The 22,163-nt window shown below is 38.2% G+C and overlaps 1 protein-coding gene and 1 long non-coding RNA gene across 2 annotated transcripts; one reads left to right on the top strand and one right to left on the bottom strand.

Annotated features, from left to right (window-relative positions):
* Positions 1-260: 260 nt before the first annotated feature.
* Positions 261-6,258, bottom strand: LOC133865544 (uncharacterized). The gene is made up of 3 exons (XR_009899772.1): positions 6,083-6,258; positions 4,690-4,788; positions 261-561 (listed from the first exon to the last, which is right to left on the bottom strand). It is a non-coding gene; the product is annotated as an uncharacterized LOC133865544 (long non-coding RNA).
* A 637-nt stretch (positions 6,259-6,895) lies between these two features.
* On the top strand, positions 6,896-10,602 carry LOC133867331 (uncharacterized). The gene is made up of 4 exons (XM_062304057.1): positions 6,896-7,265; positions 7,357-7,420; positions 8,351-8,693; positions 8,946-10,602. Exon 4 carries the CDS (start codon positions 8,950-8,952, stop codon positions 10,072-10,074), a length of 1,125 nt encoding a protein of 374 aa, XP_062160041.1. The 5' UTR covers positions 6,896-7,265; positions 7,357-7,420; positions 8,351-8,693; positions 8,946-8,949; the 3' UTR covers positions 10,075-10,602.
* Positions 10,603-22,163: the final 11,561 nt, after the last annotated feature.

Genomic DNA, 22,163 nt, shown 5'->3' with positions numbered 1-22,163 from the left:
ATGTTCGTCCTCAGTGCTCTCTCCTGAAAGCTCAAAAAGCCAAGGCCAAGAAAGAAGTGCCCCGACAGGCTAATCATGGTACTTGTGACGACCCTTTTTTTTTTTTTTTTTATGCAAAACATTTCATAAACATTAATCTCTTAAAATACAAATGGATCTTCACAGTGGCACGATGATTTGTCGCAAAGCCAACATGTGATACATATCCCATAATATGTACCTGGTAAATCAGAGTATGACATCTTTCTAACTATGCATCGGAGAACATAAATCTAATAGCGGAAATCATATATCAAACATCTATCACCAATTAATTACAACAAGAGCCATTTAACATCTATCTGTTTAAGTCTTTCTTCAATATAATAAATACATAACATAAATGGCTTGACATAGATTAGGTGACACAAGCATCACAAGCCATAACAAAACCTATAAAACTGAAGACACCCGTGGTCCTGCAATTAAGACCGTCACGGCGAGCTTCGGTCATAATATCCCACTTGCACATCTATAACACCATCACTATGACCGGAGTACCTGCAGCCAGAGGAATATCATCTATACGGTTGTGGCGGTTTGCCACATCCGTATAGGTAAAATGATGAGTTCACCGCCTCAGTACATAATACCGAGACCTCAGTGATATTAAACTAACTGGGTTTTTGCAATGAACCAACTTTTCTTTTTAGTCTCGTGTACACTATTACAGCTACCAATTTATAACATTTTGTTTGAAAACCCCCATAGCTGATATAGCAAACACCGACTATCAGAAAACATTTAAAACATACTATGTAACTGGACCCATACGTAGAAGTTCCAATGGCTTGGACGCAACCACGTATAAACCCACCTACAATAATACTTTTATGTTGTAGCTCAAATGCACATAGGTCTAACGTTATTAACTGTGATAACACTGTGCCTCAGGGCATTACAACTTCATGTCAAAGCACATAGTTGTCCATGCGGTTACTAGAGTAAGACTCTGATATCTAAACACTTCTTACTGATGTGCAACGACAATCCATCTACCTACTCCCAAGCCACACTGATATTGCAACCAATAGCATCAAAACCAAGCACACTAAGCTTAAAACACGCCCATCTCGCTCTTTAGTACAAGCTTACTATCATTTTCCGAACATGGTTAACACAGAATCCTAGGGCATTACAACTTCATGTCGAGCACGTAGTTGTCCATGCAGTTACTAGAGTAAAACTCGGGTATCCAAGCACTTCCTACTGACATGCCACGACAATTCATTTACCTACTCCTAGGACACTGTATTACTCATACTGAACCATGACAATATTCTTGTTCATCCAAGCTCAATGTCTTAAAATTATGCAACTAGACGATAGCAGTATACATAAGCTCTTTTGCCATTAAAAACTCTTAGGCATACTAATACGTCTAGTATAAAAACTACGATATTCTATATCATGAAAACATAACACAATTTAAACAATGATATGCATGCTTATGATGGTCTTTTCATTCTTTGTGAGACTTTCCTTCCTTTCCATTCTTTGAGGCTTACTCTTCCTTTCTGTAATACCCTAGATTTTAAGACAGGACGCCTTAAATAGAATTTAAGACCCGAGGTGATCAATCGCTCAATCGACATTATTTTGATAATTGTATCTTTATGTGCCATTTGTTCCAAAACCTAAATATTTGGTAAATTAATTGGAATAATAACATTCCTAATATTATTATATTTTGTAATAATATTATTGACATATAATATTATTTTAGCCTAATATTATTTAGTATAATAATATTATTAGTTTAATGATGTTATTCAAAAATTAACATTATTTATGAAATGAACTGGACTCAAAACGGATTTAAAATTACACCCTAGTGAGTCATTAATGAAAAATATTTTATATAAAGATACTCATGATTATTAATTATTAGTTTTTATTAAAAAGTAACTCTAGTTAATTTAACTAGATAAAAGTTAACCATAGGTTAACTAGATATTTTTAAGGTTAACTAAAGTTAGTCTAACTAAGGTAAATTTAACCATGAGTTAAATCCGATATTTTACCTTTAACTCGTGTTAATTTAACTGAGGTAAAGATTAACCATAGTTTATTACTTCTATAAATTAAACCCACTTCTCTTTCAACAAAATTTGCACTACTCAGTTTAGTTCACTGAGTTTTCCTTCTTTCCTCTCTTTATTTCTGCTTCCTTTCTCCTTCTTCTCTTTACTCATTCCTTGTCTTCTTCATCCGAGTCTCCGAAGAGGAGATGATCGTTGGGGAGAAGGGAGGATCAGGGAGAGAGAGATGAAAGGCCAGAGAGAGAGAAGCAGACTGAGACAGAGAGATCAGAGAAGAGAGGGAGAGATCGTAAGAGAGAGAGAATAAGAGATCGAGAGATTGAGAGAGCGTTAGATGGAGGAGCCGAGAGTGAAAACCCAGAGAAGAAGCCGGGAGAGGCCGATTCTCGGTGGGCTTCCAGTGATTGTCACCGATGGGGTAGAAGGCTGATCGGAGGCTGATCCTCCGGTGGGTGGTACTGGGCGTCGGCGATGGGCCAGAGGCGCGATTCTGGCCGGTCTCAGTGGCGATTTCCGTCGAGTTGACTCTGGTGGAACAGGGGACATGATTTCCAGTGACTCGAGTCCGTTTTCCGGCAAGCCGAGTTGCGATTCCGATGGGGAATTTCCGGTAGTTTCTGAGTAGATCTTCAAGGTGATTTCTTAAGATCCTATTGTGAATTATTGATTTAAATTGATCAGTGGGTATTTTTGTGGGTTTAACCGAATGGGTTTCTTGTTGGGTTTATTGACGATTTTGAGCTGTAGTAGTCTTTGGCCATGTTCTCTGTTGTGGATTTGGCCGTATGTGGGTGGATTTGTTTGAGTTGGATTTGATGATGTAGAAGCCGTGTGGGTTATGGATTGTGTTAAATTGAAGATAGCTTTATGGGTTGGAGTAGTTTGTGTCTTGCATTTTGGATGTTTGGAGTTTAATGTTTTAAATGGAACCATGTAGTTTAAGGCAAGTGTTCTGTGGATGTTTTAGTCATGGGATATTTTATGGAGCATTGAGATTGAATTTCTGTTTTTAACTGATTGTGGCTGTGTGTTTGTGATTTTGGGTCTTGACCGGTCTGTTACAATGGTGTTGTGAATATTGAGTGATTTGGTTAGGTCTAGAATTGGGTATTTTGGTAATTGTCTTATTAAAGTATATTATGTTAAGTGGTTTTCCAAACTAAAATGATTAAGTGTACCTAAGCGTATAATCACAAGTAACGATGTTAACACTTTGTATATAAATATATATTTATTGCAGAGAATAAGCTATTATGAGAACTGCACCAAAAGGCTGTAAGTATCTCTATACTTACTGAGGACGAAGCTGGTTGACTTTTCTTATAATATTATGTTTACTGTTTTATTTACTTGTTTGCGCATGTCGCTTTGCATATTTTATTATTTTAATAATCTGTCTAATAACAAGCTATTGGATCTAGATCCACAGTGGGTACATGAGGCTTCACGTGAGTTCCTAGGTTCTCAGTGAATGAGGAGGTACCTGAAAAGAGAATAATAAATACAAAAACTGGTGTACCTAGGTCACCAGGGATTCCGAAGTTTCTAGGAGCCTAGGCTCCTAAAGAAAATAATTAAAAGTTAAAGGGAGGAAGCCCAGGCTTCAAATAACACGTTAACCGTGCCTAGGCCAACAGAGGAGTGGAAAAAGGGAAATACCTAAAACTCTACATTTAAAACTATCACATTATTGCTTTATGGTTATATTTATATTCAATATATGACTATGATTAGCTACCATGGTTCATATATTGCGCATAGATGTGATTATAAAGTTATTGCATTATGTTGCATATATTAAATAAACCAGCACTCATATTATTATTGGAAATAGTGGACTCACTTTAGTGTTTTGTGTTTTGTTTCTATATATATATGTATAATGGTGCAGGTTTATAGACAAGGAATAAAGCTCAAGAGGTTTTAAAGCTAAGGACGCATAGTTTGCATTTGTTTATAGTTTTCTATGTTTATAATGTTTTATGTTGACAAGATTGCTAATAATTTCCATGTAGTTTCTTGTGTCACTGTTGACACATGTTTACATGTATTTGTCTAAACATTTTCTTTATGAACGTCTAGAAGTATTTCAGTTAGAAGCTCTGTCGTGTTATTTATTCCAAACCAATTGGATACCTTTTTATTCCGCTGCTAAATCTTAACTCTGAAGATGTTGTAGTAATGTCACGTGAAATTTGAAAAATTTCACTTACGCCTTTTTGCAAAAGGCGGGGCGTTACACTTTCATTCTTATGATCATGCTCATGCTCATGCTTTATGCTTTACAATTCAAACTCTATACTCCTATTCCTTACAATTCATGCTTTCTTCAAATACGATAAACAAATCAACATGAAACTTTATCATTCTACTTTGCATAATTTAAATCCTAACCGCAGCTCACATTCAAATCCTTTAAAAACAATTCTACACATTTCATCCATACATCATTTCATAACATCATTGATATTATTTGAATATAGGTGAAACTACTCAAATCAACCAAAACAGATATATTCAACATACAGTTGGTTCGGATTTATAAAACACATATTTTGCTAATCTAATAAACATAAAAATAATAGTTTCTCAGTGAGTAAAATATCACCTGGCTGCATTGGACTCTTGACTTGAACATCCCCTCGGATTCTAGTCACTTGGACTCTACATTGGAGAATCAATTGAAATCTCCAATCAAGACACTATCCTGCAAACATTAGTAACGTTAGACTACGCTATGGAACTCTATATTCTATGACACATAAACCACCCGCGTGCTCACATGTCGCATTACTCGCTTTTAGGGCTAGCTTGGTACATTAAACTATTATTAGGTTTACCATTGGTTCATGGTTCCTATTGTATCTTATATATTAATTAGAAGACACATTTTACTATTTTATTTGCCTACTTATTATTGTTAAGTCATATTATCATTGTTAATCTTTTTATAGCTTGTTGCTTATTTACTAAGTTACCTAACCAATTTTCTTATCTTATTTCTCATTCTTCACTTAGTACTAAGATGAGGACCTTAACTATTAATTGACAATAAATTCCCTAGTCATGCCAATGATCTACGACAATGAATCCAACTTTAATCAATTCAACGTTACCCAACTTACCCTAAAAATCCTCATTTACATATCAAGGCCAACTTCTCTTATAAGTGTGAATACCTACCTAAAGTCTTTTAGCCCATAGGGGTCCCAATCATCAAAACAATTCAAACAACTCTAACAAACCAACCTTATCCATTAACATAAAAATGCACTCCTACACTAATTCTAAACTCATGAAATATAATTCAAAGTCAAATGAACCCAATCTCAACCATAGGCAACATAACCAATAAATCAACCTCATATTCAACTCAATATCAATTACAATCTACAACAATAATTAATAACACCCAAATCTCAAAGTATCAATGATTCTAATATACGATCAATCGTCCAACAAAACAACATAAGGGCTAACCATAATCTTCAACGAACAATTAACCACTAAATTTCGATCTCTAAACAAACTCCCAAATCTCTAGATATCAATAAATCCAATAAAACAATTCAAGGGTCAACTATAATTTAACCACTTGATTTGTAAACAACAACCAACAATTTGTACAAGCCAACATAACCAAAATACATTTTTCTAACACTACTCCATTGTGGAAAATTAAATACTCAACTTCATATACAACACCCCTTCGAATAGCACCCCATGAGAAACTCCAAAAATCTCCAATTGTAAGCCCTATTTTCGGACCCAAATAAAGCCCCCACAAATCAATATGATTACAAGCTTCAAACCATACCATTCTAGCTCCAATGGGCAAAACCCCTTAGCAATTAACCCAAAAATTTATCCAAACAACATCTAGTGTTTGAAGGATCTTTGCAAGATCCAAATAACACAAAGCCTAAATAATAATCAAGATTAAACTCATATTTTACAAGATTTAACAAAAAAAGCTCAAAAATACAAGTTTAGCGATTTACCTCAAAACGATCGGTAGAAACGTAGATCGGGCTTCGTAGATCACGTTTCCGAAATTGAATTTGAATTTGAACCGTTAGATTTTCGTAGATCAAGAATTTTCCAAGAAAAATAGGAGAAAACCTTGAGAACTTGGGACCCTTTTTAACAAAATAGGCTACTGCCTCTTTTATTAAAAAGATGCCACCTCTTTTATTTAGTGAAGGGCCGTGCGGCCCTTCATTATTTTGATGCCCAGGGCGCATGTGGGGTGCAAGTCTGCACCTCACATCCCCTTTTTTTTTCTTCTAATTTTTTATTATTTAATTATTTTATTTAATTATTGGAAGGCCATTAGGCCTTTGCATCACGTGAAGGGCCATTTGGCCCTTCATTTGTTTTCCCATGTGGGGCGCAAGTCTCCCCACTCATTAATATATATATATATATATATATATATATATATTATTTACTCTTTTTTTTTCTATTTTTTTTTTAAATTTTGTTTTATAATTTCTTTTCTTTGAACCTAAAATATTCTCTTACATTTTTTTTTTTTTTTTTATGGCAATTATTTACAAGTTCATAAAATAAAAATAAAACACTTTATTTTAGTTTACCACACTAAATAGACTTATTTTTATTTAATCCATATAAACTGATTATTATTATTATTATTCTATTTTACCTCCATTATATTATATCTCCATAATATAAATATTACCACCTAGAATACAATTATTAGTCTTATCTATTAATAAATGTAATTTATTAAATGCTAAACTCCCTATTTAATTTCTTGGTCTTTACAGTACTAGACCTGTGGCCCAGTTTCAGACTCCATGGTATCAGGCTCCTTATCATCGAGCACCAAGATATCAAGCTCCTTGGTCTCATGCACCACAATACCAGACATTTCAGCATCAGAGGCCTCAGCAGTGATTTGTACCAGCCAATCACACTGGCAACTCCAAGAACAAATCCAAGCAGTTTAGAAGGCCTCAGGAGGTGGAAGAAGATCAATATCACAGTGAGCCGCCTATCTGGATGCAAAGCATGATGGAGTGGATGATGTCCTGCCAGCAACCACCCTCAAGAAGGCAAGCTTGGGTTAAGAATGACAGTCACCCCATGAGGGGGAACAGACGCACCTAGCAGGTTCGGGTGTTCATACCTAAGATTTGGTTCCTAATCCTACGGCATCAGGTTTGATTGCTTATCTTCTTGCTATATTTTATATGCAATCTAGGCACCAGTTGTCTTTTTACCCCCTATTTCTCTTGAGAGAATTTTGCAGGTATTTGTTGGGGAAGGCAGAAAAAGAAGGTCGAGCGACTGTTTTTCTGTATTGGCATCATCAGGTTTGATCTTGCCGTGCATATGATGTCATTTCCATATTGCATTTTTTTTAATAAAAAAAAAAATTGTTTTGGGGAGAATTTGTAGGATTTCTTTCTCTTGGCATATCAGATAATTGTATGTATTTTCTCCTGATATCTCAATTCTTTGTGTATTAATTTACTTTGCTTAGATAGAATTGAGTTCATGACTATAATTTTCCAAGTGTTTTCCTGTATATGCAAAAGTAGGATAGCTTCTTTCCTCATGCGATGAAAAATGTGCACAATCCATGACTCCCCTAAAGGTACATCTTTCATTCTCTGACTTTTTATTTCTAGAATTTTTGGATAAGAGAAGAGGTCTTTGATAAAATGGCCAAATTGACCACATGCTAGTTGAACCTAGAACCTAAAAACTCTGGCATCCTCTCTAGGTTGCAGCACCATAAGAATCAAGCAGTAAATCATATGAATTTTGTGCTTTAATTATATTCACTGCTTATGTGCTGAATTTGTAATATGCCTTGCCCTTTATGTGCAAGTAAAATTTACCTTGTCCTTCATGGTACAAGTAAAACAATTGTGTGCAGCATCTTAGGGGGAGTGTATCAGATGAGGGTGGCTAGGCCTTAGTAAGTTATAAGGTTTGACTTTTGACTAATCTGTCACTGATTTACTGTCTTGTCCAGAAAATCTGGTTGCTATCTGTCATGTCATTGAAAGTCATACCTTGTGGGTTAAGTCTTCACACACATACACGCATTGCATGAGTTGAGTCATCTATTTAAATTTTCTGTGTCCAGGAAAATATTTGTGTTGGATTGAATTCTCAACTCTCTTTTATATCTCTGCTTAGTTTTGAGATGCTCTTTGATTGTGTTATCAGTGGATTATACATGCGTGTTCTGAAACTGACTTGAGAAAAATTAAATTCTGCAAATTTTTCTTCAGTTTTCTGTTTTTCAGTGTGAAGCGTATGGACGGTTGTTCTTGGCATCCGGAAGGGTGGAGATTAGTCGTCCGGATTCACGCGGCATCAAACTGTTGGACGGTAAGGATACTCATCTGGACGCGCGCGACCTGTCCGCTTGTTTCCAATGCAGCGCGCGTCCGGACGACATTAATACATCGTCCGGACGAGGACCCCACAGACTCTATAAAAGCCCCTGGTCACCGTTTTTCTACCCTAGCCCACCAAAATCTCTCTTTTTGGCATCTTGTTAGTTATTACTTGTGAGCTTTTGGATTCATCTTCCTCCCTTTTGTCTTTTTGCGGATTATTCTCACATTCTAGGTATTTTTCTTGTCTTTTTCTCTTCAGTTTATTTTTTAACTGTTAGAACATTAATTTTTTTTTGGAATGTTGTTGAGATTGTGAGATGCATATATCTGTTGTGGTGATATTTTTTAGGGACTATATTGTGATAATTTCTGTCTATATTTGTGAAAAGTCCCTTTTTCTGCCGTTATAATGCCCAATTTTGGTGTGACCTAACAAGAATATTTTTGGATTATTTTTGGCTATCTTGTTGGTGTCTTTTTGCAGAATCATGTCTGCAGGCAGTCCACAACGTAGAGATCGCCAGAGGACTGAGGGAGACAAGGCAGCCATTAGAGTCAAGATCATGGATCACCCAGTCATTGCCGAGCGGAATGTGGTCCGCTCTGACATTATGGTGGCACCTCTGGATAGTATTCATGACACTATCCAGACTTATCATTGGGGGTATCTTCACTCCTGTGCTTGTGTTGTCTACACCAGGCTTGTCAGACTTTTCTATGCCAACCTAGAGGTGGTGCAGGACGATAACCACGGGTTGGTACTTCAGTCCACCGTTGGTAGCCATATCATCACTGTTGATCCCCATATCATCAGTCACTTCATCAGAGTGCCTGTTCTCGAGCTGCTTGGTAGTCCTTATAATGAGGTAGTCATTCCTCCCTCTATGGATGATCTCAGAGAGTTCTTCCCCGCTGTTCCCCAGGGAGACGAGCGCGCCACCACCATCAGGATCAGCACCCTATCTGCTTCTCATCGCATGTTGGCGAAGATTGTTCAGCACAATCTTTGGCCGACCGTCAGGCGTAGTGACCTAATTTTGAAGAGGGCCCAGTCTGTCTATGCCATTCATCTCCACTTGCTCTTCTACCTGTGCAAGCATATTTTGGGCGTTATTTTGGAGGCCCGTGATGAGAGCAATACCGGTCTTCCTTTCGGCTGCCTACTCACCCAGATCATCCTACAGTCAGGTATCAGTATTGCTGGTGAGCCGAAGATGAAGATTCAAAATCCTATCGGCAAGCAGACTTTGATGAAGTCCAATGCCCAGCTGCGGAGGGATGATTCTGATGATGATGCACCTGCTGCCATGTCGGTTGGCTTTCCGGACATGGCCTCCTCCTCTCAGACCGTCTCACCTTATGAGCCGGACGTCAATTATTCTCAGATAATGGAGGCCCTAGCTTCCATTCAGGGAGGTATGAGTACGATGCAGCTCTCTATCTCCTCCATGCAACAGTCCATCTCCACCATGCAGCAGGAGGTGCACTCCATCAATCTACGAGTAGAGCAGAACCAGCTAGATCTCCGAGAGTGTCTCAAGTTCCATCATCCTAACAGCAGTGACGATGAGGATGATGCGCCTAGGACTGCGCCTATGGCAGAGGATGCTTAAGTTTCTTTTTTGTTTAGTTGTCTTTTTTTTTTTGTTCTTGTGTTTGAGACAATTGGTTTATTTTCTACTATGTTTATTAAATTCTTGGAAAATATTACTCTGTTTACCCTGGTCCTTCTGAGACGATTGGAGGGAGTAATTTTTGTTATGCTTGGCTTTTATTACTCTGTTTTAGCCTTTGTCCCTTTGTGACAAAAAATGGGGAGTAATTTTTATTTTTGGACCAGGAATGTATTTTCAAAACGGTCAAGTGATTTTTGTCCCAGAATGGCCAAAGGGGGAGTTTGTTAGTTTGTAATTGGCCTCATTCTGATTGGACAAAATCACATGTATGTAAAGATACTTTTTAACAGGGATTCCGCTATTCAGAAGTGTTCCAGAGATTCTGCACTGTTTGCAAGTCAGAGATTTCGGTTCCCTGCCAGCCGTCTGGACGAAGTGTCATCCTTTCCGGGCGCTCATCTGTCCTTAGTTCCAGCCGTCCGGATGATGTGCCATACCGTCCGGACGCTCGACAGACCAAAGCATCATCCGTCCGGACGACATGGATTTCCGTCCGGACCTCATCTGTATCGAGAACCTTCTGTTCCAGCTTGCATCCGTCTGGACGTCTCAGCAGCCTGTCCAGACGACTTTCAGTGATCGACTAGCTTCAGATTTCTTTCCAAGTTCAAATAAGGGAAGATTGCTGCAACCATTCAGACGACGTGGATTCCCGTCCGGACGCGCTCATCCATAAGGCAATAATCGCAATTCAAATTCAACCATACAGACGCCAGTCTGCCATGGTCCGGACACGCGTCCAACAGATATGGAAATTGCATGTAGAAGATCAACCGTCCGGACGTTCATCCCCATGGTCCAGGCTCGCGAAGCCTTATATGGAAATTACTTGCAGCAGATGTGCGACCGTCTGGACGACAGTGCCTCACCGTCCGGACACGGCTCTCAAACAGGAAAGATTTTCAGCAAAAATCTCAGAATTCAAGTCGCATAGTTGTCCGTCCGGACGGCCCATGTCCACCGTCCAGAAGGCGCTCGTATTTATCAAAATAGTTGCCCATTTGATCCCTCAGCCTATAAATAGAGGCCACTAGGCATTGAGAACTGCAAGAATTCGGTATTGAATTCCACTAGAGCTTAAAGAGTTATTTGTGAGGTTATTGTGTTGATTTGTTCTCTCTAGAGCCATTATTGTGTGTGCTGTTGCTGTGCTTAAAGTGAAGTATATCTTAGGGGTTGGCCCTAAGGTAAAAGATTCCATTGAAGACCCTTCAGGTAGGAGACCTGGTTGGGAGGCGTTCGTGTTGGGTTACACGTTAGAGAGCAAGGTACGACCACTGCATCAGGGGTATGTGAGTGCTACTATCTTGTATCTAGTCTTGTCTTCTGAATAGTGGATATCCTAGGTTTGGCTGCCCCGGAATAGTTTTTCTCATCTTGAGTTTCCACTTCGTTAACAAAAATCTTGTGTTATTTATTTTCCGCATTGTTATTTTTGTTAACACTTTAAGCACACACTTGCATTTATTTTAGAAGTCAAATTCCATTTTTCAGAAGGCTCTGCTTGAGCTGGGGGAAAAAACTCATCTAAATCCTGAGACCTTTGGAATTTGAGCATATCACTTCAACAACAGTCTGTTTTCCAAAGGATCTATCTGTTGGACGTTGTGCTGGAAGCCACTGGCTATCATATTCCTGAAAATATTTAAACAAAAATATTTCCAAAAAGAAAGATTAGATCCTGTTAGGTCCAAAAAAATGTGGTATTATGACGGCTATCAATTGGATGCCAAGATTACATAGGCAAATATAGCAATATAAGTGGCACAAATATATCAATACCTGCCCAACACATAGACAGAATAGCAAGTGTGTGCACAAAGTGTTAACAAAAATAAAAAATGTGGAAAATAAATAACACAAGAATTTTTGTTAACGAAGTGGAAACTCAAGATGAGAAAAACCACTCCGGGGCAGCCAAACCTAGGATATCTACTATTCAGAAGACAAAGCTAGATACAAAGCAGTAACACTCACATACCCCTGATGCATTGGTCGTACCTTGCTCTCTAACGTGTAACCCAACACGAACGCTTCCCAACTAGGTCTCTTACCTGAAAGGGTCTTCAATGGAATCCTTTACCTTAGGGCCAACCCCTAAGATAGACTTCAGTTGTAGTGCAGCAACAGCATACTTGCAATGGCTTGAGAGAGAACAAATCAGCTCCAATAACTTCACAAATAACTCTCTAAGCTCTAGTGGAATTCAATACCGAATTCTCGCAGTTCTCAATGCCCAGGGGCCTCTATTTATAGGCTGAGGGTTCAAATGGAAGACTGCAGTGATATGTACGGACGTCGTCCAGACGGTGGACATGAGCTGTCCGGACGGACAATTGTACGACAAAATTTTTGAGATTTTTGCTGAAAATCTCTCCAGTTTGAGAGCCGTGTCCGGACGGTGAGGCACTGTCGTCCGGATGGTCGCACGTCCGCTGCAAGTAATTTCCATATAAGGCTTTCATGCGTCCGGACCAAGGGGGATGGCTGTTGATGTGGTCTTTTGTTTACGAAAATATATCAATAATAAATAACCACTCGCAATAGAACGAATCCTTGTAGGATAAGGCTATAGAGAGGGTGTCGAACCTCAAGGACTGCAGGGGTATTGCTATCAAGTTTGTAATGATTAAAAATAACTAAAGAAAAGATTGTTGAATTTGTAATTAGCTAAAGTGCATAAAATAAACGTAAAAGAGAATTGAAATATAAGAGAGAAAGAGTAGAGTTTTGACTTTACCGCTATCCGCACATCAATGGTTAATCATATTTAATTAGAGAAATTCATTCTATGCATGTTATAAATAAACAAGAAGTTACTATATTAAAGAATAAGTATAATCCATCTTCGGTTGGCACGGACCGTCCACCTAACCACTAAGATGCGGTACGACCCGTCTTCCCTAGGCATGGATTAGCTATGTCTTTAATAGGATACATACAATCAATGGAGAAGTATAACACATCTTCGGTTGGTACGAATCGTCTACCTAAATTACACTAAACTAGGGTGTAGTACGATTCGTCTTCCCTAGGCATGACCTATCTAATCCTCTTGATCATATGTCAATTAAACCCGTTGTATAATCATAATCTCATAATCACAGAAAATAAGAATGATTTGAGTTCAATAAAGGTAAAAAGCTTTCTTAGGCAAGAGAAGAATTTTACCAATATTGATTACGAATTGAAGAACAATTGCATTAAAAGATGAAGAATAATATCAAATTGTAGCAATTCTCATAATTATACAACCAACATGCATAAACTAAAATTCTCTAAATTAAAATACAATCAAACCATTGTGCAAGTAGGAGATTGAAACTTCAATCCAAGTAGGAAAAGGATTCCAAATTCGGCCAGAATTGTAGTCTTTTATTGATGGGCAATTTTGGCATAATAAACGTCCCAATTTGGGAAAAGCTATTTCTGACATATATGTTTCATTTTTTAATAGCTTTCCAACGCCACCAATTTAATTGAAATACAATATCTGACACAAAAGTTATGATCGAAATACCGAGACATATGCAGAATCCAAATTTGAATCCAATCCGATTTTGACTCTTAATGGATAAATTCTGATTTAATCCTTCTCTTGATTTGATTAAACTTAACCACATCATATAGGTATTCTATTGTGATTGGTTAAGCTTAAACATATCTTCTAGGTCTTCTCAAAGTGTACTTTAAGCCCAAAATTAATGGAATTAATTGCATCTTTATTTAAAACCTGAAAACATTAAAACAACACAAAATCAAATAAATAAAAATGTTAAGGAATTAACATATATAAGTTAAGGGGCTTGAATGTGCAACATTCGACGCTTATCAGCCTTCCAGACGGATAATCTTCAGCACGCAATTTCCATATCAGATGAGCGCGCGTAGGGACCATGATAGGCAGGTGTCCGGACGGTTGAAGTTGAATGCGCAATTTCCTTATCTATTGAACGCACATCTAGACCAAGTTGGCTGAACGTCTGGACGGTTGTATTTGAATTGTGATTCTTGCCTTATGTATGAGCGCGTCCGGATGGGAATCCACGTTGTCCGGACGGTTGAATCAATCTTCCCTTAATTGAACTTAGAGAGAAAATCAAAAGCTGATTGATCACTGGACGTCACTAGAACAGAAGCTTCTCAATGTAGTGAAGAGTCCGAACGAATGATGCTAGGTCTGTCTTGGCTTCCGGACAGTATGGTACGTCGGCCGGACGGATGGAACAGTGACAGATGAGCGTCCGGACGGGATGGCACGATCGTCCGGATGGCTGGCAGGGAACCGACTTTTCTGACTGCAAAATCTTCTGAAACACTTTTGAATAGCGGAATCCCTTGTAAAACAGCATCTTTACATACAAGTGATTTTGTCCAAACAGAATGAGGCCAATCACAAACTAACACCATACAAAAATTACTCCCCCTAAGTGTCTCAGAAGGACAAGGGTAAATAGAGTAATAATATCCACAGACAAAAACGTTCTAAAATCCAAAACAATAGGAAAATAGAGAAGAGTCTGCAAGTAGCCCAAAAGGGAGGAACAAAAATCCTCAAAGTACCAAATCCTGCTGATCCATTGAAATCAAGTAACGGAGAGAAATCCGTATAAAAAGCTGGATTTGTACTACTTCGGCTTCTAGCTCAGAAAGCCAGGAACCATGGACTGAAAAACCTTCAATCTGAAATTGATTATCCGCAGATTGGCATCCTCTAAGCAACTGGTCTGCTAGATAAATGAGGAGATTCACCACTGAACCTCTAACTGATATAGATCTGAGGGTATGCTACAGAAAGCTCTACATGAGCTAGGGGAAAAAGCTCATCTTAATCCTGAGACCTTTGGAATTCGAACATCCAACCAAGTATTACAAAAGCAAAGATCGTAATCCAAATGACCTAGATATATCAATATCAACCCAACACACAGACAGAGTAGAATTTTCATGCACAATATCTTAAGAAAATATCCCAACAAATATTCCAATATTCTAAAAGCACAAAAACTTAAAAGAATAACGGAAGACACAATAAAGATCATGTGATGAGAAGAGATAAGCAAAGAATGCCAAAAGCTCAAAAGAAATCCACGAGAAAAACAAACAACATGCCAAGATAAATCAATAAAAATGCAAAGATGTGTGTATGGCAGAGAAAGAGACGCAAGTCTTACACCTGTAGAGATCCCGTCCGGACATGTCACTTAACCATTCGAACGGCTACTGCTAGAACAATGTACGGCAAGACTGCGCTCGTCTGGATGTAAGAATAGGTTCATCTGGACGCTTAGCACTGAAAATCTGAGACTAGAGAAAAATTTGCAAAAAAATATTTTTCCCTAAAGTTAGCTTCAGAACACGCATGTATAATCAACTGATAAAACAGTCAAATAGCATTGCAAAGATATAAATGAGAGTTAAGTATTCAATAAGCACAAATTTCCCTGCAGATAGAAATTTTAAATAGATTACTCCACTCATGCAATGCGGGTGTGTGTGTGAAGACTTTTCCAAAAGGTATGAATTTAACTAATATGACAAAAAGCAACTAGATTTTCTAGACAAGAGAGAAAATCAATGAAAGATTAGTCAAAAGTCAAACCTTATTAATTACTAGGGCCTAGCCACCCTCATCTGATACACTCCCCCTAAGATGCAGCACCTAATTGTTTTACTTGTACCATGATGGACAAGGTAAAATTTTACCTGCACCATGAAGGACAAGGCTTATTTCAGCACAGAAAACTGAAGAGTTACTGCTTGATTCTAGTGGTGCTGCAACCTAGAGAGAATGCCAGAATTTTTAAGTTCTAGGTTCAACTAGCATATTGGTCAATTTGACCATCTAATCAAAAACATCTCTCTTATTTAGAATTTCTAGAAGCAAAAAGTCGAAGAGGAAAAGATGTACCTTAGAGGAGCCTTGGATAGTGCACATTTTCATCGCATGAGGAAAGTAACTATCTATCATTAAGATGCAACAGGAAAACTTAGCAGATATCATGCATAAACTCTCAATCATATATAAGCATATTTAATCAATGCACAATGAACTGAGATATCAGGCAAAAACACATGCAATATCTGAAAAGCTATCAAGAAAAAAAATAAAATTCCGCATCTTCTCCCCAAACATTATTTTTTTTTTGTTGAAAACCAATAAACAGAAAAACAACAAAGACATGCTTATGGAAAAGGAAATGACATCTAATCCCAGCATGTACGGTAAAGCCAAACCTATCCTCATGGAGAGAGGTTTAGAAATACCAAGACAAAAAAGAAGTCTCCCGACGTGCTTTTAACTGTCATCCCCAAAAAAATATCTGCAGATGTTTCTCAAGACAACAAGAGAAAATATAGGGGATAAAATAAACGGTTCCTCAAATAGAATGCAAGGCATGAATAAGATATGACATGATAAACAATGCAATGCAAACATACCTGACATGCACTAGGATTTAGGAACCAAAATCCTATGCATGGTAAGACTTCACCTTTACTAGGTGAGTCCACTACCCCTCGAGGGGTAAATGGTCTCATCATTCTTGACCCATACCTGCTTGACCCGTGGAGATGGTTTACGGGTCATGTCCATGTTGGCCATACTCCTTAGCAAACCTTGTATTAGGCTCATCAAATCTTCATAGCCATGGCTGCCATTGGGCTTCTGCGGCTTTCTCTTGTCGCACCTTGATTTGTTCTTCTTTGGTTTGCCACTCTGATTAGTAGGAACAAACTTATGCTGATGCAGTGGAGCCTGAAGAGCCATCGGAGGTATAGTGCCTGATGTAGCTCTTGTTGGCAACTCCCTCTGAACCTTCGACTTCTGAGCCTGGAGCTATGGACATTTGGGTCAGATGTGACCGGTGATGCCGCAGTGATGACAGGTGGGCAAGCTTCTTTTGTTTGAATGCTTCTTGACATTCTCTGCAGAATTATAGTTAGCATTCTTACAAATAACATTGCCCTTACCTTTTACATGTCTCCTATGAGGAGAGACATATTTGGATGAGGAAGAATCTTCAATTTCACTTTTCCTCAGAGCATCCTGCTTATTCCAAGGCCTGTGGGATTTCAACAAATAACAATTTGGCCTAATATGACTAGGTTTCCCACAATTATGACAAGTAGGAACAAACTTACCTCGTGTTCCTGATTCCTTGGACTTTGGCATCACATGTTTATTTAAGCAAGAATTTTCAGAACAAGCTGCATCTAATATCACATGCTTAATATCAACAGAATCTAATTCAGAATTAGAAGCATGTGAAGTAGAAGTACTTAAGTTAGCAGACAAACCAGGCTTGTTTGAAATATCTGAATTAATATACAACATGCTTTTCAAATTATCACTTGAGATTTTTTCAAGAGATCTTCAGATTCTTTTAATTTATTCTCAAATGTATCAATGATGTCAAATAGCATGGTATTCTCAGATCTCAATGAGTCAATCAAAGCATGTGATTTAGATAACTGAACAATCAAAGACTCTTTTTCTTGCTTCACCTTTTTAAGCTCTTTATGAGAACCTTTAGAATGTTGAGCAGTCTTCAATTTATTAAAAACCTTAAAGAGCTTAATATCAGAATCCTCAATAGATAACTGAGTATAATAAAAGGTGTAATCAAAAAATAGAAGTCACAAAGAGATAAGGATCACACTCAGGAAATAAATCCTTAACAGAGTGAACCTGCTCTGATACCAATTGAAAAATTAAATGGACTTCTAATTTAACAAGTGTGTGTGAACAGTGTGCAATAAAATATTAAATGCGAAACTAAAGGAGACAAATATTTTGTTGACGAAATGGAAACTCAATTAAGAGAAAAACCACTCCGGGGTAACCAAACCCAGGATATCCACTATTTAGAAGACAAAGCTAGTTACAAAGTAGTAGCACTCACATACCCCTGATGCAGTGGTCGTACCTTGAACTCTAACATGTAACCCATCACGAACGCCTCCCAACCAGGTCTCCTACCTGGAGGGGTCTTCAATGGAATCCTTCACCTTAGGGGCAACCCCTAAGATAGATTTCACAGCTGATCAAATCACACACTGGCAAAAGCTAGAGAGCTAGCAGATTTTCAATATCTCCCTAAATACCCTCTCTAAGCTGTAAGGAATTCACTACCGAATTCTGTGTTGAATGCATGCCTCGACCCTCTTATTTATAGGCTTTAGAAGACCTAAAACAAGTCAAAATCGGAGTCTCTGGCATGTGCAGCTGGACGGTAGCCTTGGCCGTCTGGACGGGCTACTAATTCCATGTCCGAAAAGCAATTCTGGAAAACTCTGTAGGGCCGTCCGGATGCTTAATGTTTCCATCTAGACGGATACTGTCCGGACAATTACAATGGACGTTCAGACTATCAGTTTCCATCATTTTTTGTTAGTTTTCCAACGACGCCAATTTCATCCCAATCCGATATTTGAGTAAAAAGTTATGACCAAAATACTCGAGGGTGTGCGGACGGCTTGACTGAGCGTCTAGATGGTAAGCTGTAACTGTCTTTTCAAAATAGCGCTGAAAGCTTCCAAAACAAGGCTACGTCCAGACGGTGTTTCCCTAGCGTCCGGACGGTTGCACTTTAGCTGCACGTAATTACCATAATAAGTCTTTGAGCATCTGGACCCTGAAGGCTGATGTTCGAATGATTGAACTGTTGCACGCAATTTCCATATATGATGCTTGATCGTCCAGACCATGAAGACTGACGTCCGGATGGTTGAACTTTGTATGCACAACTTGCCTTATGGAGGACATCTTTCGGATGGGATCACACATCGTCCGGACGGTTGCAGCCGTCTTCCCATAACTGTGTCTTGAGGCAGAAACCCTAATGCTTGTCAAACATTGAATGGCGTTGGACGGTATAGCCACGTCGTCCGGACGGATTCACTGGAACATTGGATCATCTCAAACTCTGAAGAGCATCCGGACAATTTGCAATTACGGATGCAAACTTGAACTGTTCGAAGCTTCTAGACATTGATGGGTGTCCGGACAGAAAGTTCTCGTCGTCCGGACGAATGTTTCTGACTGATGAGCATCCGGACGGAATACCACGTCATCCGACGGATGCTAGGGAACTGAACTGACTGATTTGAATTCTGTACAGAGTGTTCTTGAAGCTCATAGCTGAAGTGTAGACTCTAAATAAAACAGCATCCCTGTAAAAGCAACAACATTACATAGAAGTGATTTTGTCCAACAGAATGCAGCCAACACAAAAACTAACATTTTGAATCCAAATTGTCTGATTTTTTTAATGCTTTATTTATTAACCTAGAGAGAATGTCATAATTTATGGGTTCTAGGTTCAATTAGCGAGTTGGTTAATTTGACCATCTGAGCAAAATAATCTCTCTCATCAGTATTTTTAGATGCTAAAAATCATAGAGTAAAAAAATGTACCTTAAGGGAGCTTTGGATAGTGCACAATTTTTTCATCACATGAGAAAAGCAAATATTTAATATTTAGATGCAACAAGAAAACTTAGCAGATATCAGGCATAAACTTTCAATTATATATAAGCATAGTCAATCAATGCGCAATGAACTGAGATATTAGGCAAAAATACATACAATATCTAAAAAGCTATCAAAAGAAAAATTAAACAAAAAAGAAAAAAAAAATATGCATCTTCTGCCCAATTTTTTTTTTTTTTTTTTTAATTTATGTTGAAAAAAATATAAGACAAAAAATCAACAAAGACATGCTATAAGGAAAAGAGACAACATCTAGTCCAAGCATGTGAGGTAAAATCAAACATGTCCTAAAGGAGAGAGGTTTAGAGATACCAAGACAGAAAAGCAACCACCCCATGTGCTTTTTCTGCCATCCCCATTAAATACCTGCAGAAATTTTTCTCAAGGCAAAGAAGAGAAAATATGGGGATAGAAAATATATGGTTCCTCAAACAAAATGCAAGGCATGAATAAGATATGACATGATAAACAATGCAATGCAAACATACCTAACATGCACTAGGATTTAGGAACCAAAATCCTAGGCATGGTGTGACTTCACCTTTACTAAGTGAGTCCACTCCCCCTCAAGGGGTGAATGGTCTCATCATTCCAAACCCATACCTGCTTAACCCTTGGTGGTGGTTTGCGGGTCTTGTCCATGTTGTTCATTCTCCTTAGCATACCTTGCTCCAGGCTCAGCAACCCCTCATAGTCATGGTTGCTATTAAGCTTTTACGGCTTTCTGTTGAAACGCCTTGATTTGCTCTTCTTTGGTTTGCCACTCTGATTGGCAGGAACAAACTTATGCTGTTGCCGTTGATGCCATGGAGCCTGATGTGCTGTCGGAGGTAGAGTGCCTGATGTAGCTTTTGTTGGCAGCTTCCTCTGAACCTTTGACTTATGAGCCTGGTACTGTTGACATTTGGGTCGGATGTGACTCGTGATGCCATAGTGATGACAGGTGGGAAGTTTCTTTTGTTCGAATGCTTTTTTATAGTCTTTGCAAATTTAAGGTTAGCATTCTTACAAATATTATTGTCCTTACGTTTTATATATCTCCTATGCGGAGGGATATATGTTAGTTTTATTGGCTGCATTCTGTTAAAAAAATCACTATCATATAATGTTGCTGTCTTAACAGGGATACCGTATCATTAAATATTCACAAATTATTTCTCTAATATGGAAAGGGCCTTATTATCACAAGTTTCAGTGTCACAAACTTCAAGAAGGCAATTTCAGAGTTCCAAGAAGATTCTGCGAAGTTTCCAACACAACAAAAGCCGGATCCTTTGTTCCCGTCCGGACGGTCCAGCGAACTGTCCGGACACCCTCCTGTGCCGAGAAGATTCTAACAGCCCAACGTGCATCTGTCCGGACGTCAGGGTAACACCATCTGGATGCACTTTAGTGTTTGAGAAAAATCCAAATTTCCTTTATATACATGGATTGGGAAAACAGCTTGCAACCGTCAGGACGCTAGGTCAACATCGTCCGGACGCAGCCTTAATAAGGAATCGCGTGAGGCGCCTTATGGAAAGGCAGTTGCACAGTTCACCGTGCAGACGCTCTATGACTCTGTCCGGATGCTGCCTAGAGAAATCCAAATCAATGTCAATTTAGGGCTTCTAAAGCTTATAAATAGAGGCCTATAGGCATGAATTATTTACAAAATTCGGTATTGAATTATCTAGAGATTAGAGAGGGTGTTTAGTTAGAAATTGTGTAAATCTACTAACTATGTTAGAGTAATCAGGTGTGTGATATTGTTCGTATGAAGTCTAGCTTAGGGAGGAGCCCTAAGCTAAAGGAATCCATTGAAGACCCCTTCAGGTAAGAGACCTGGTTGGGAAGCGTCCGTGTGTAGGTACACATCAGAGTGCAATGTATGATTGCTGCATCGGGGTATGTAGTGTTATTGCTTTGTTACTAGCTTTGTCTTTTGAATAGTGTAATTCCTGGGTTTGGCTACCCCGGAGTGATTTTTCTCTTAATTGAGTTTCCACTTTGTTAACAAAATATCTGTTTTATTTAAATTTCATACTTTAATATTTTGTTACACAATGTTCACACACACGGTAAATTAGAAGTCTCTATATTTTTCAATTGGTATCAGAGCTTGGTACACTCTGTTAGATTAAATTCTTGAGAGTAATCTTTTTTTTACTTCTATTTTTTTACCATGTCTCAAACTCTTAATTTGTGTTCCTGCCTTTGATGGCACGAATCATGGCTATTGGAAAAATTGTATGCGCTTCTTTTTAAAATCTATTGATGTTTGGAAGATTACTGAATCTGGTTGGATTAAACCAGATGATACATGTGACGACCCATTTTTTTTTTTTTTTTTTGAAAACATATAATGAGTCATCACAGTGGCACGACTACATGTCGCTCAGCCAACATACGGTACACATTCCATAATATGTACCTGATAATCAGAGTTACATCTACGCAGCGGATAACACATAATAATATTATCAACATAGCGGAAGTACATCTATAGACAACAGTTAATCACAACAAAAGAGTTATTAATATATCTATCTGT

Source organism: Alnus glutinosa, chromosome 4 (assembly GCF_958979055.1).
Source record: "Alnus glutinosa chromosome 4, dhAlnGlut1.1, whole genome shotgun sequence".
Taxonomy (NCBI): Eukaryota; Viridiplantae; Streptophyta; class Magnoliopsida; order Fagales; family Betulaceae; genus Alnus; species Alnus glutinosa.
This window is presented reverse-complemented; position numbering and strand designations above follow the sequence as displayed.

Coding starts and splice junctions, on each gene's coding strand:
- LOC133867331 (XM_062304057.1), top strand. CDS start 8,950: ATGTCTGCAGGCAGTCCACAACGTAGAGATCGCCAGAGGACTGAGGGA.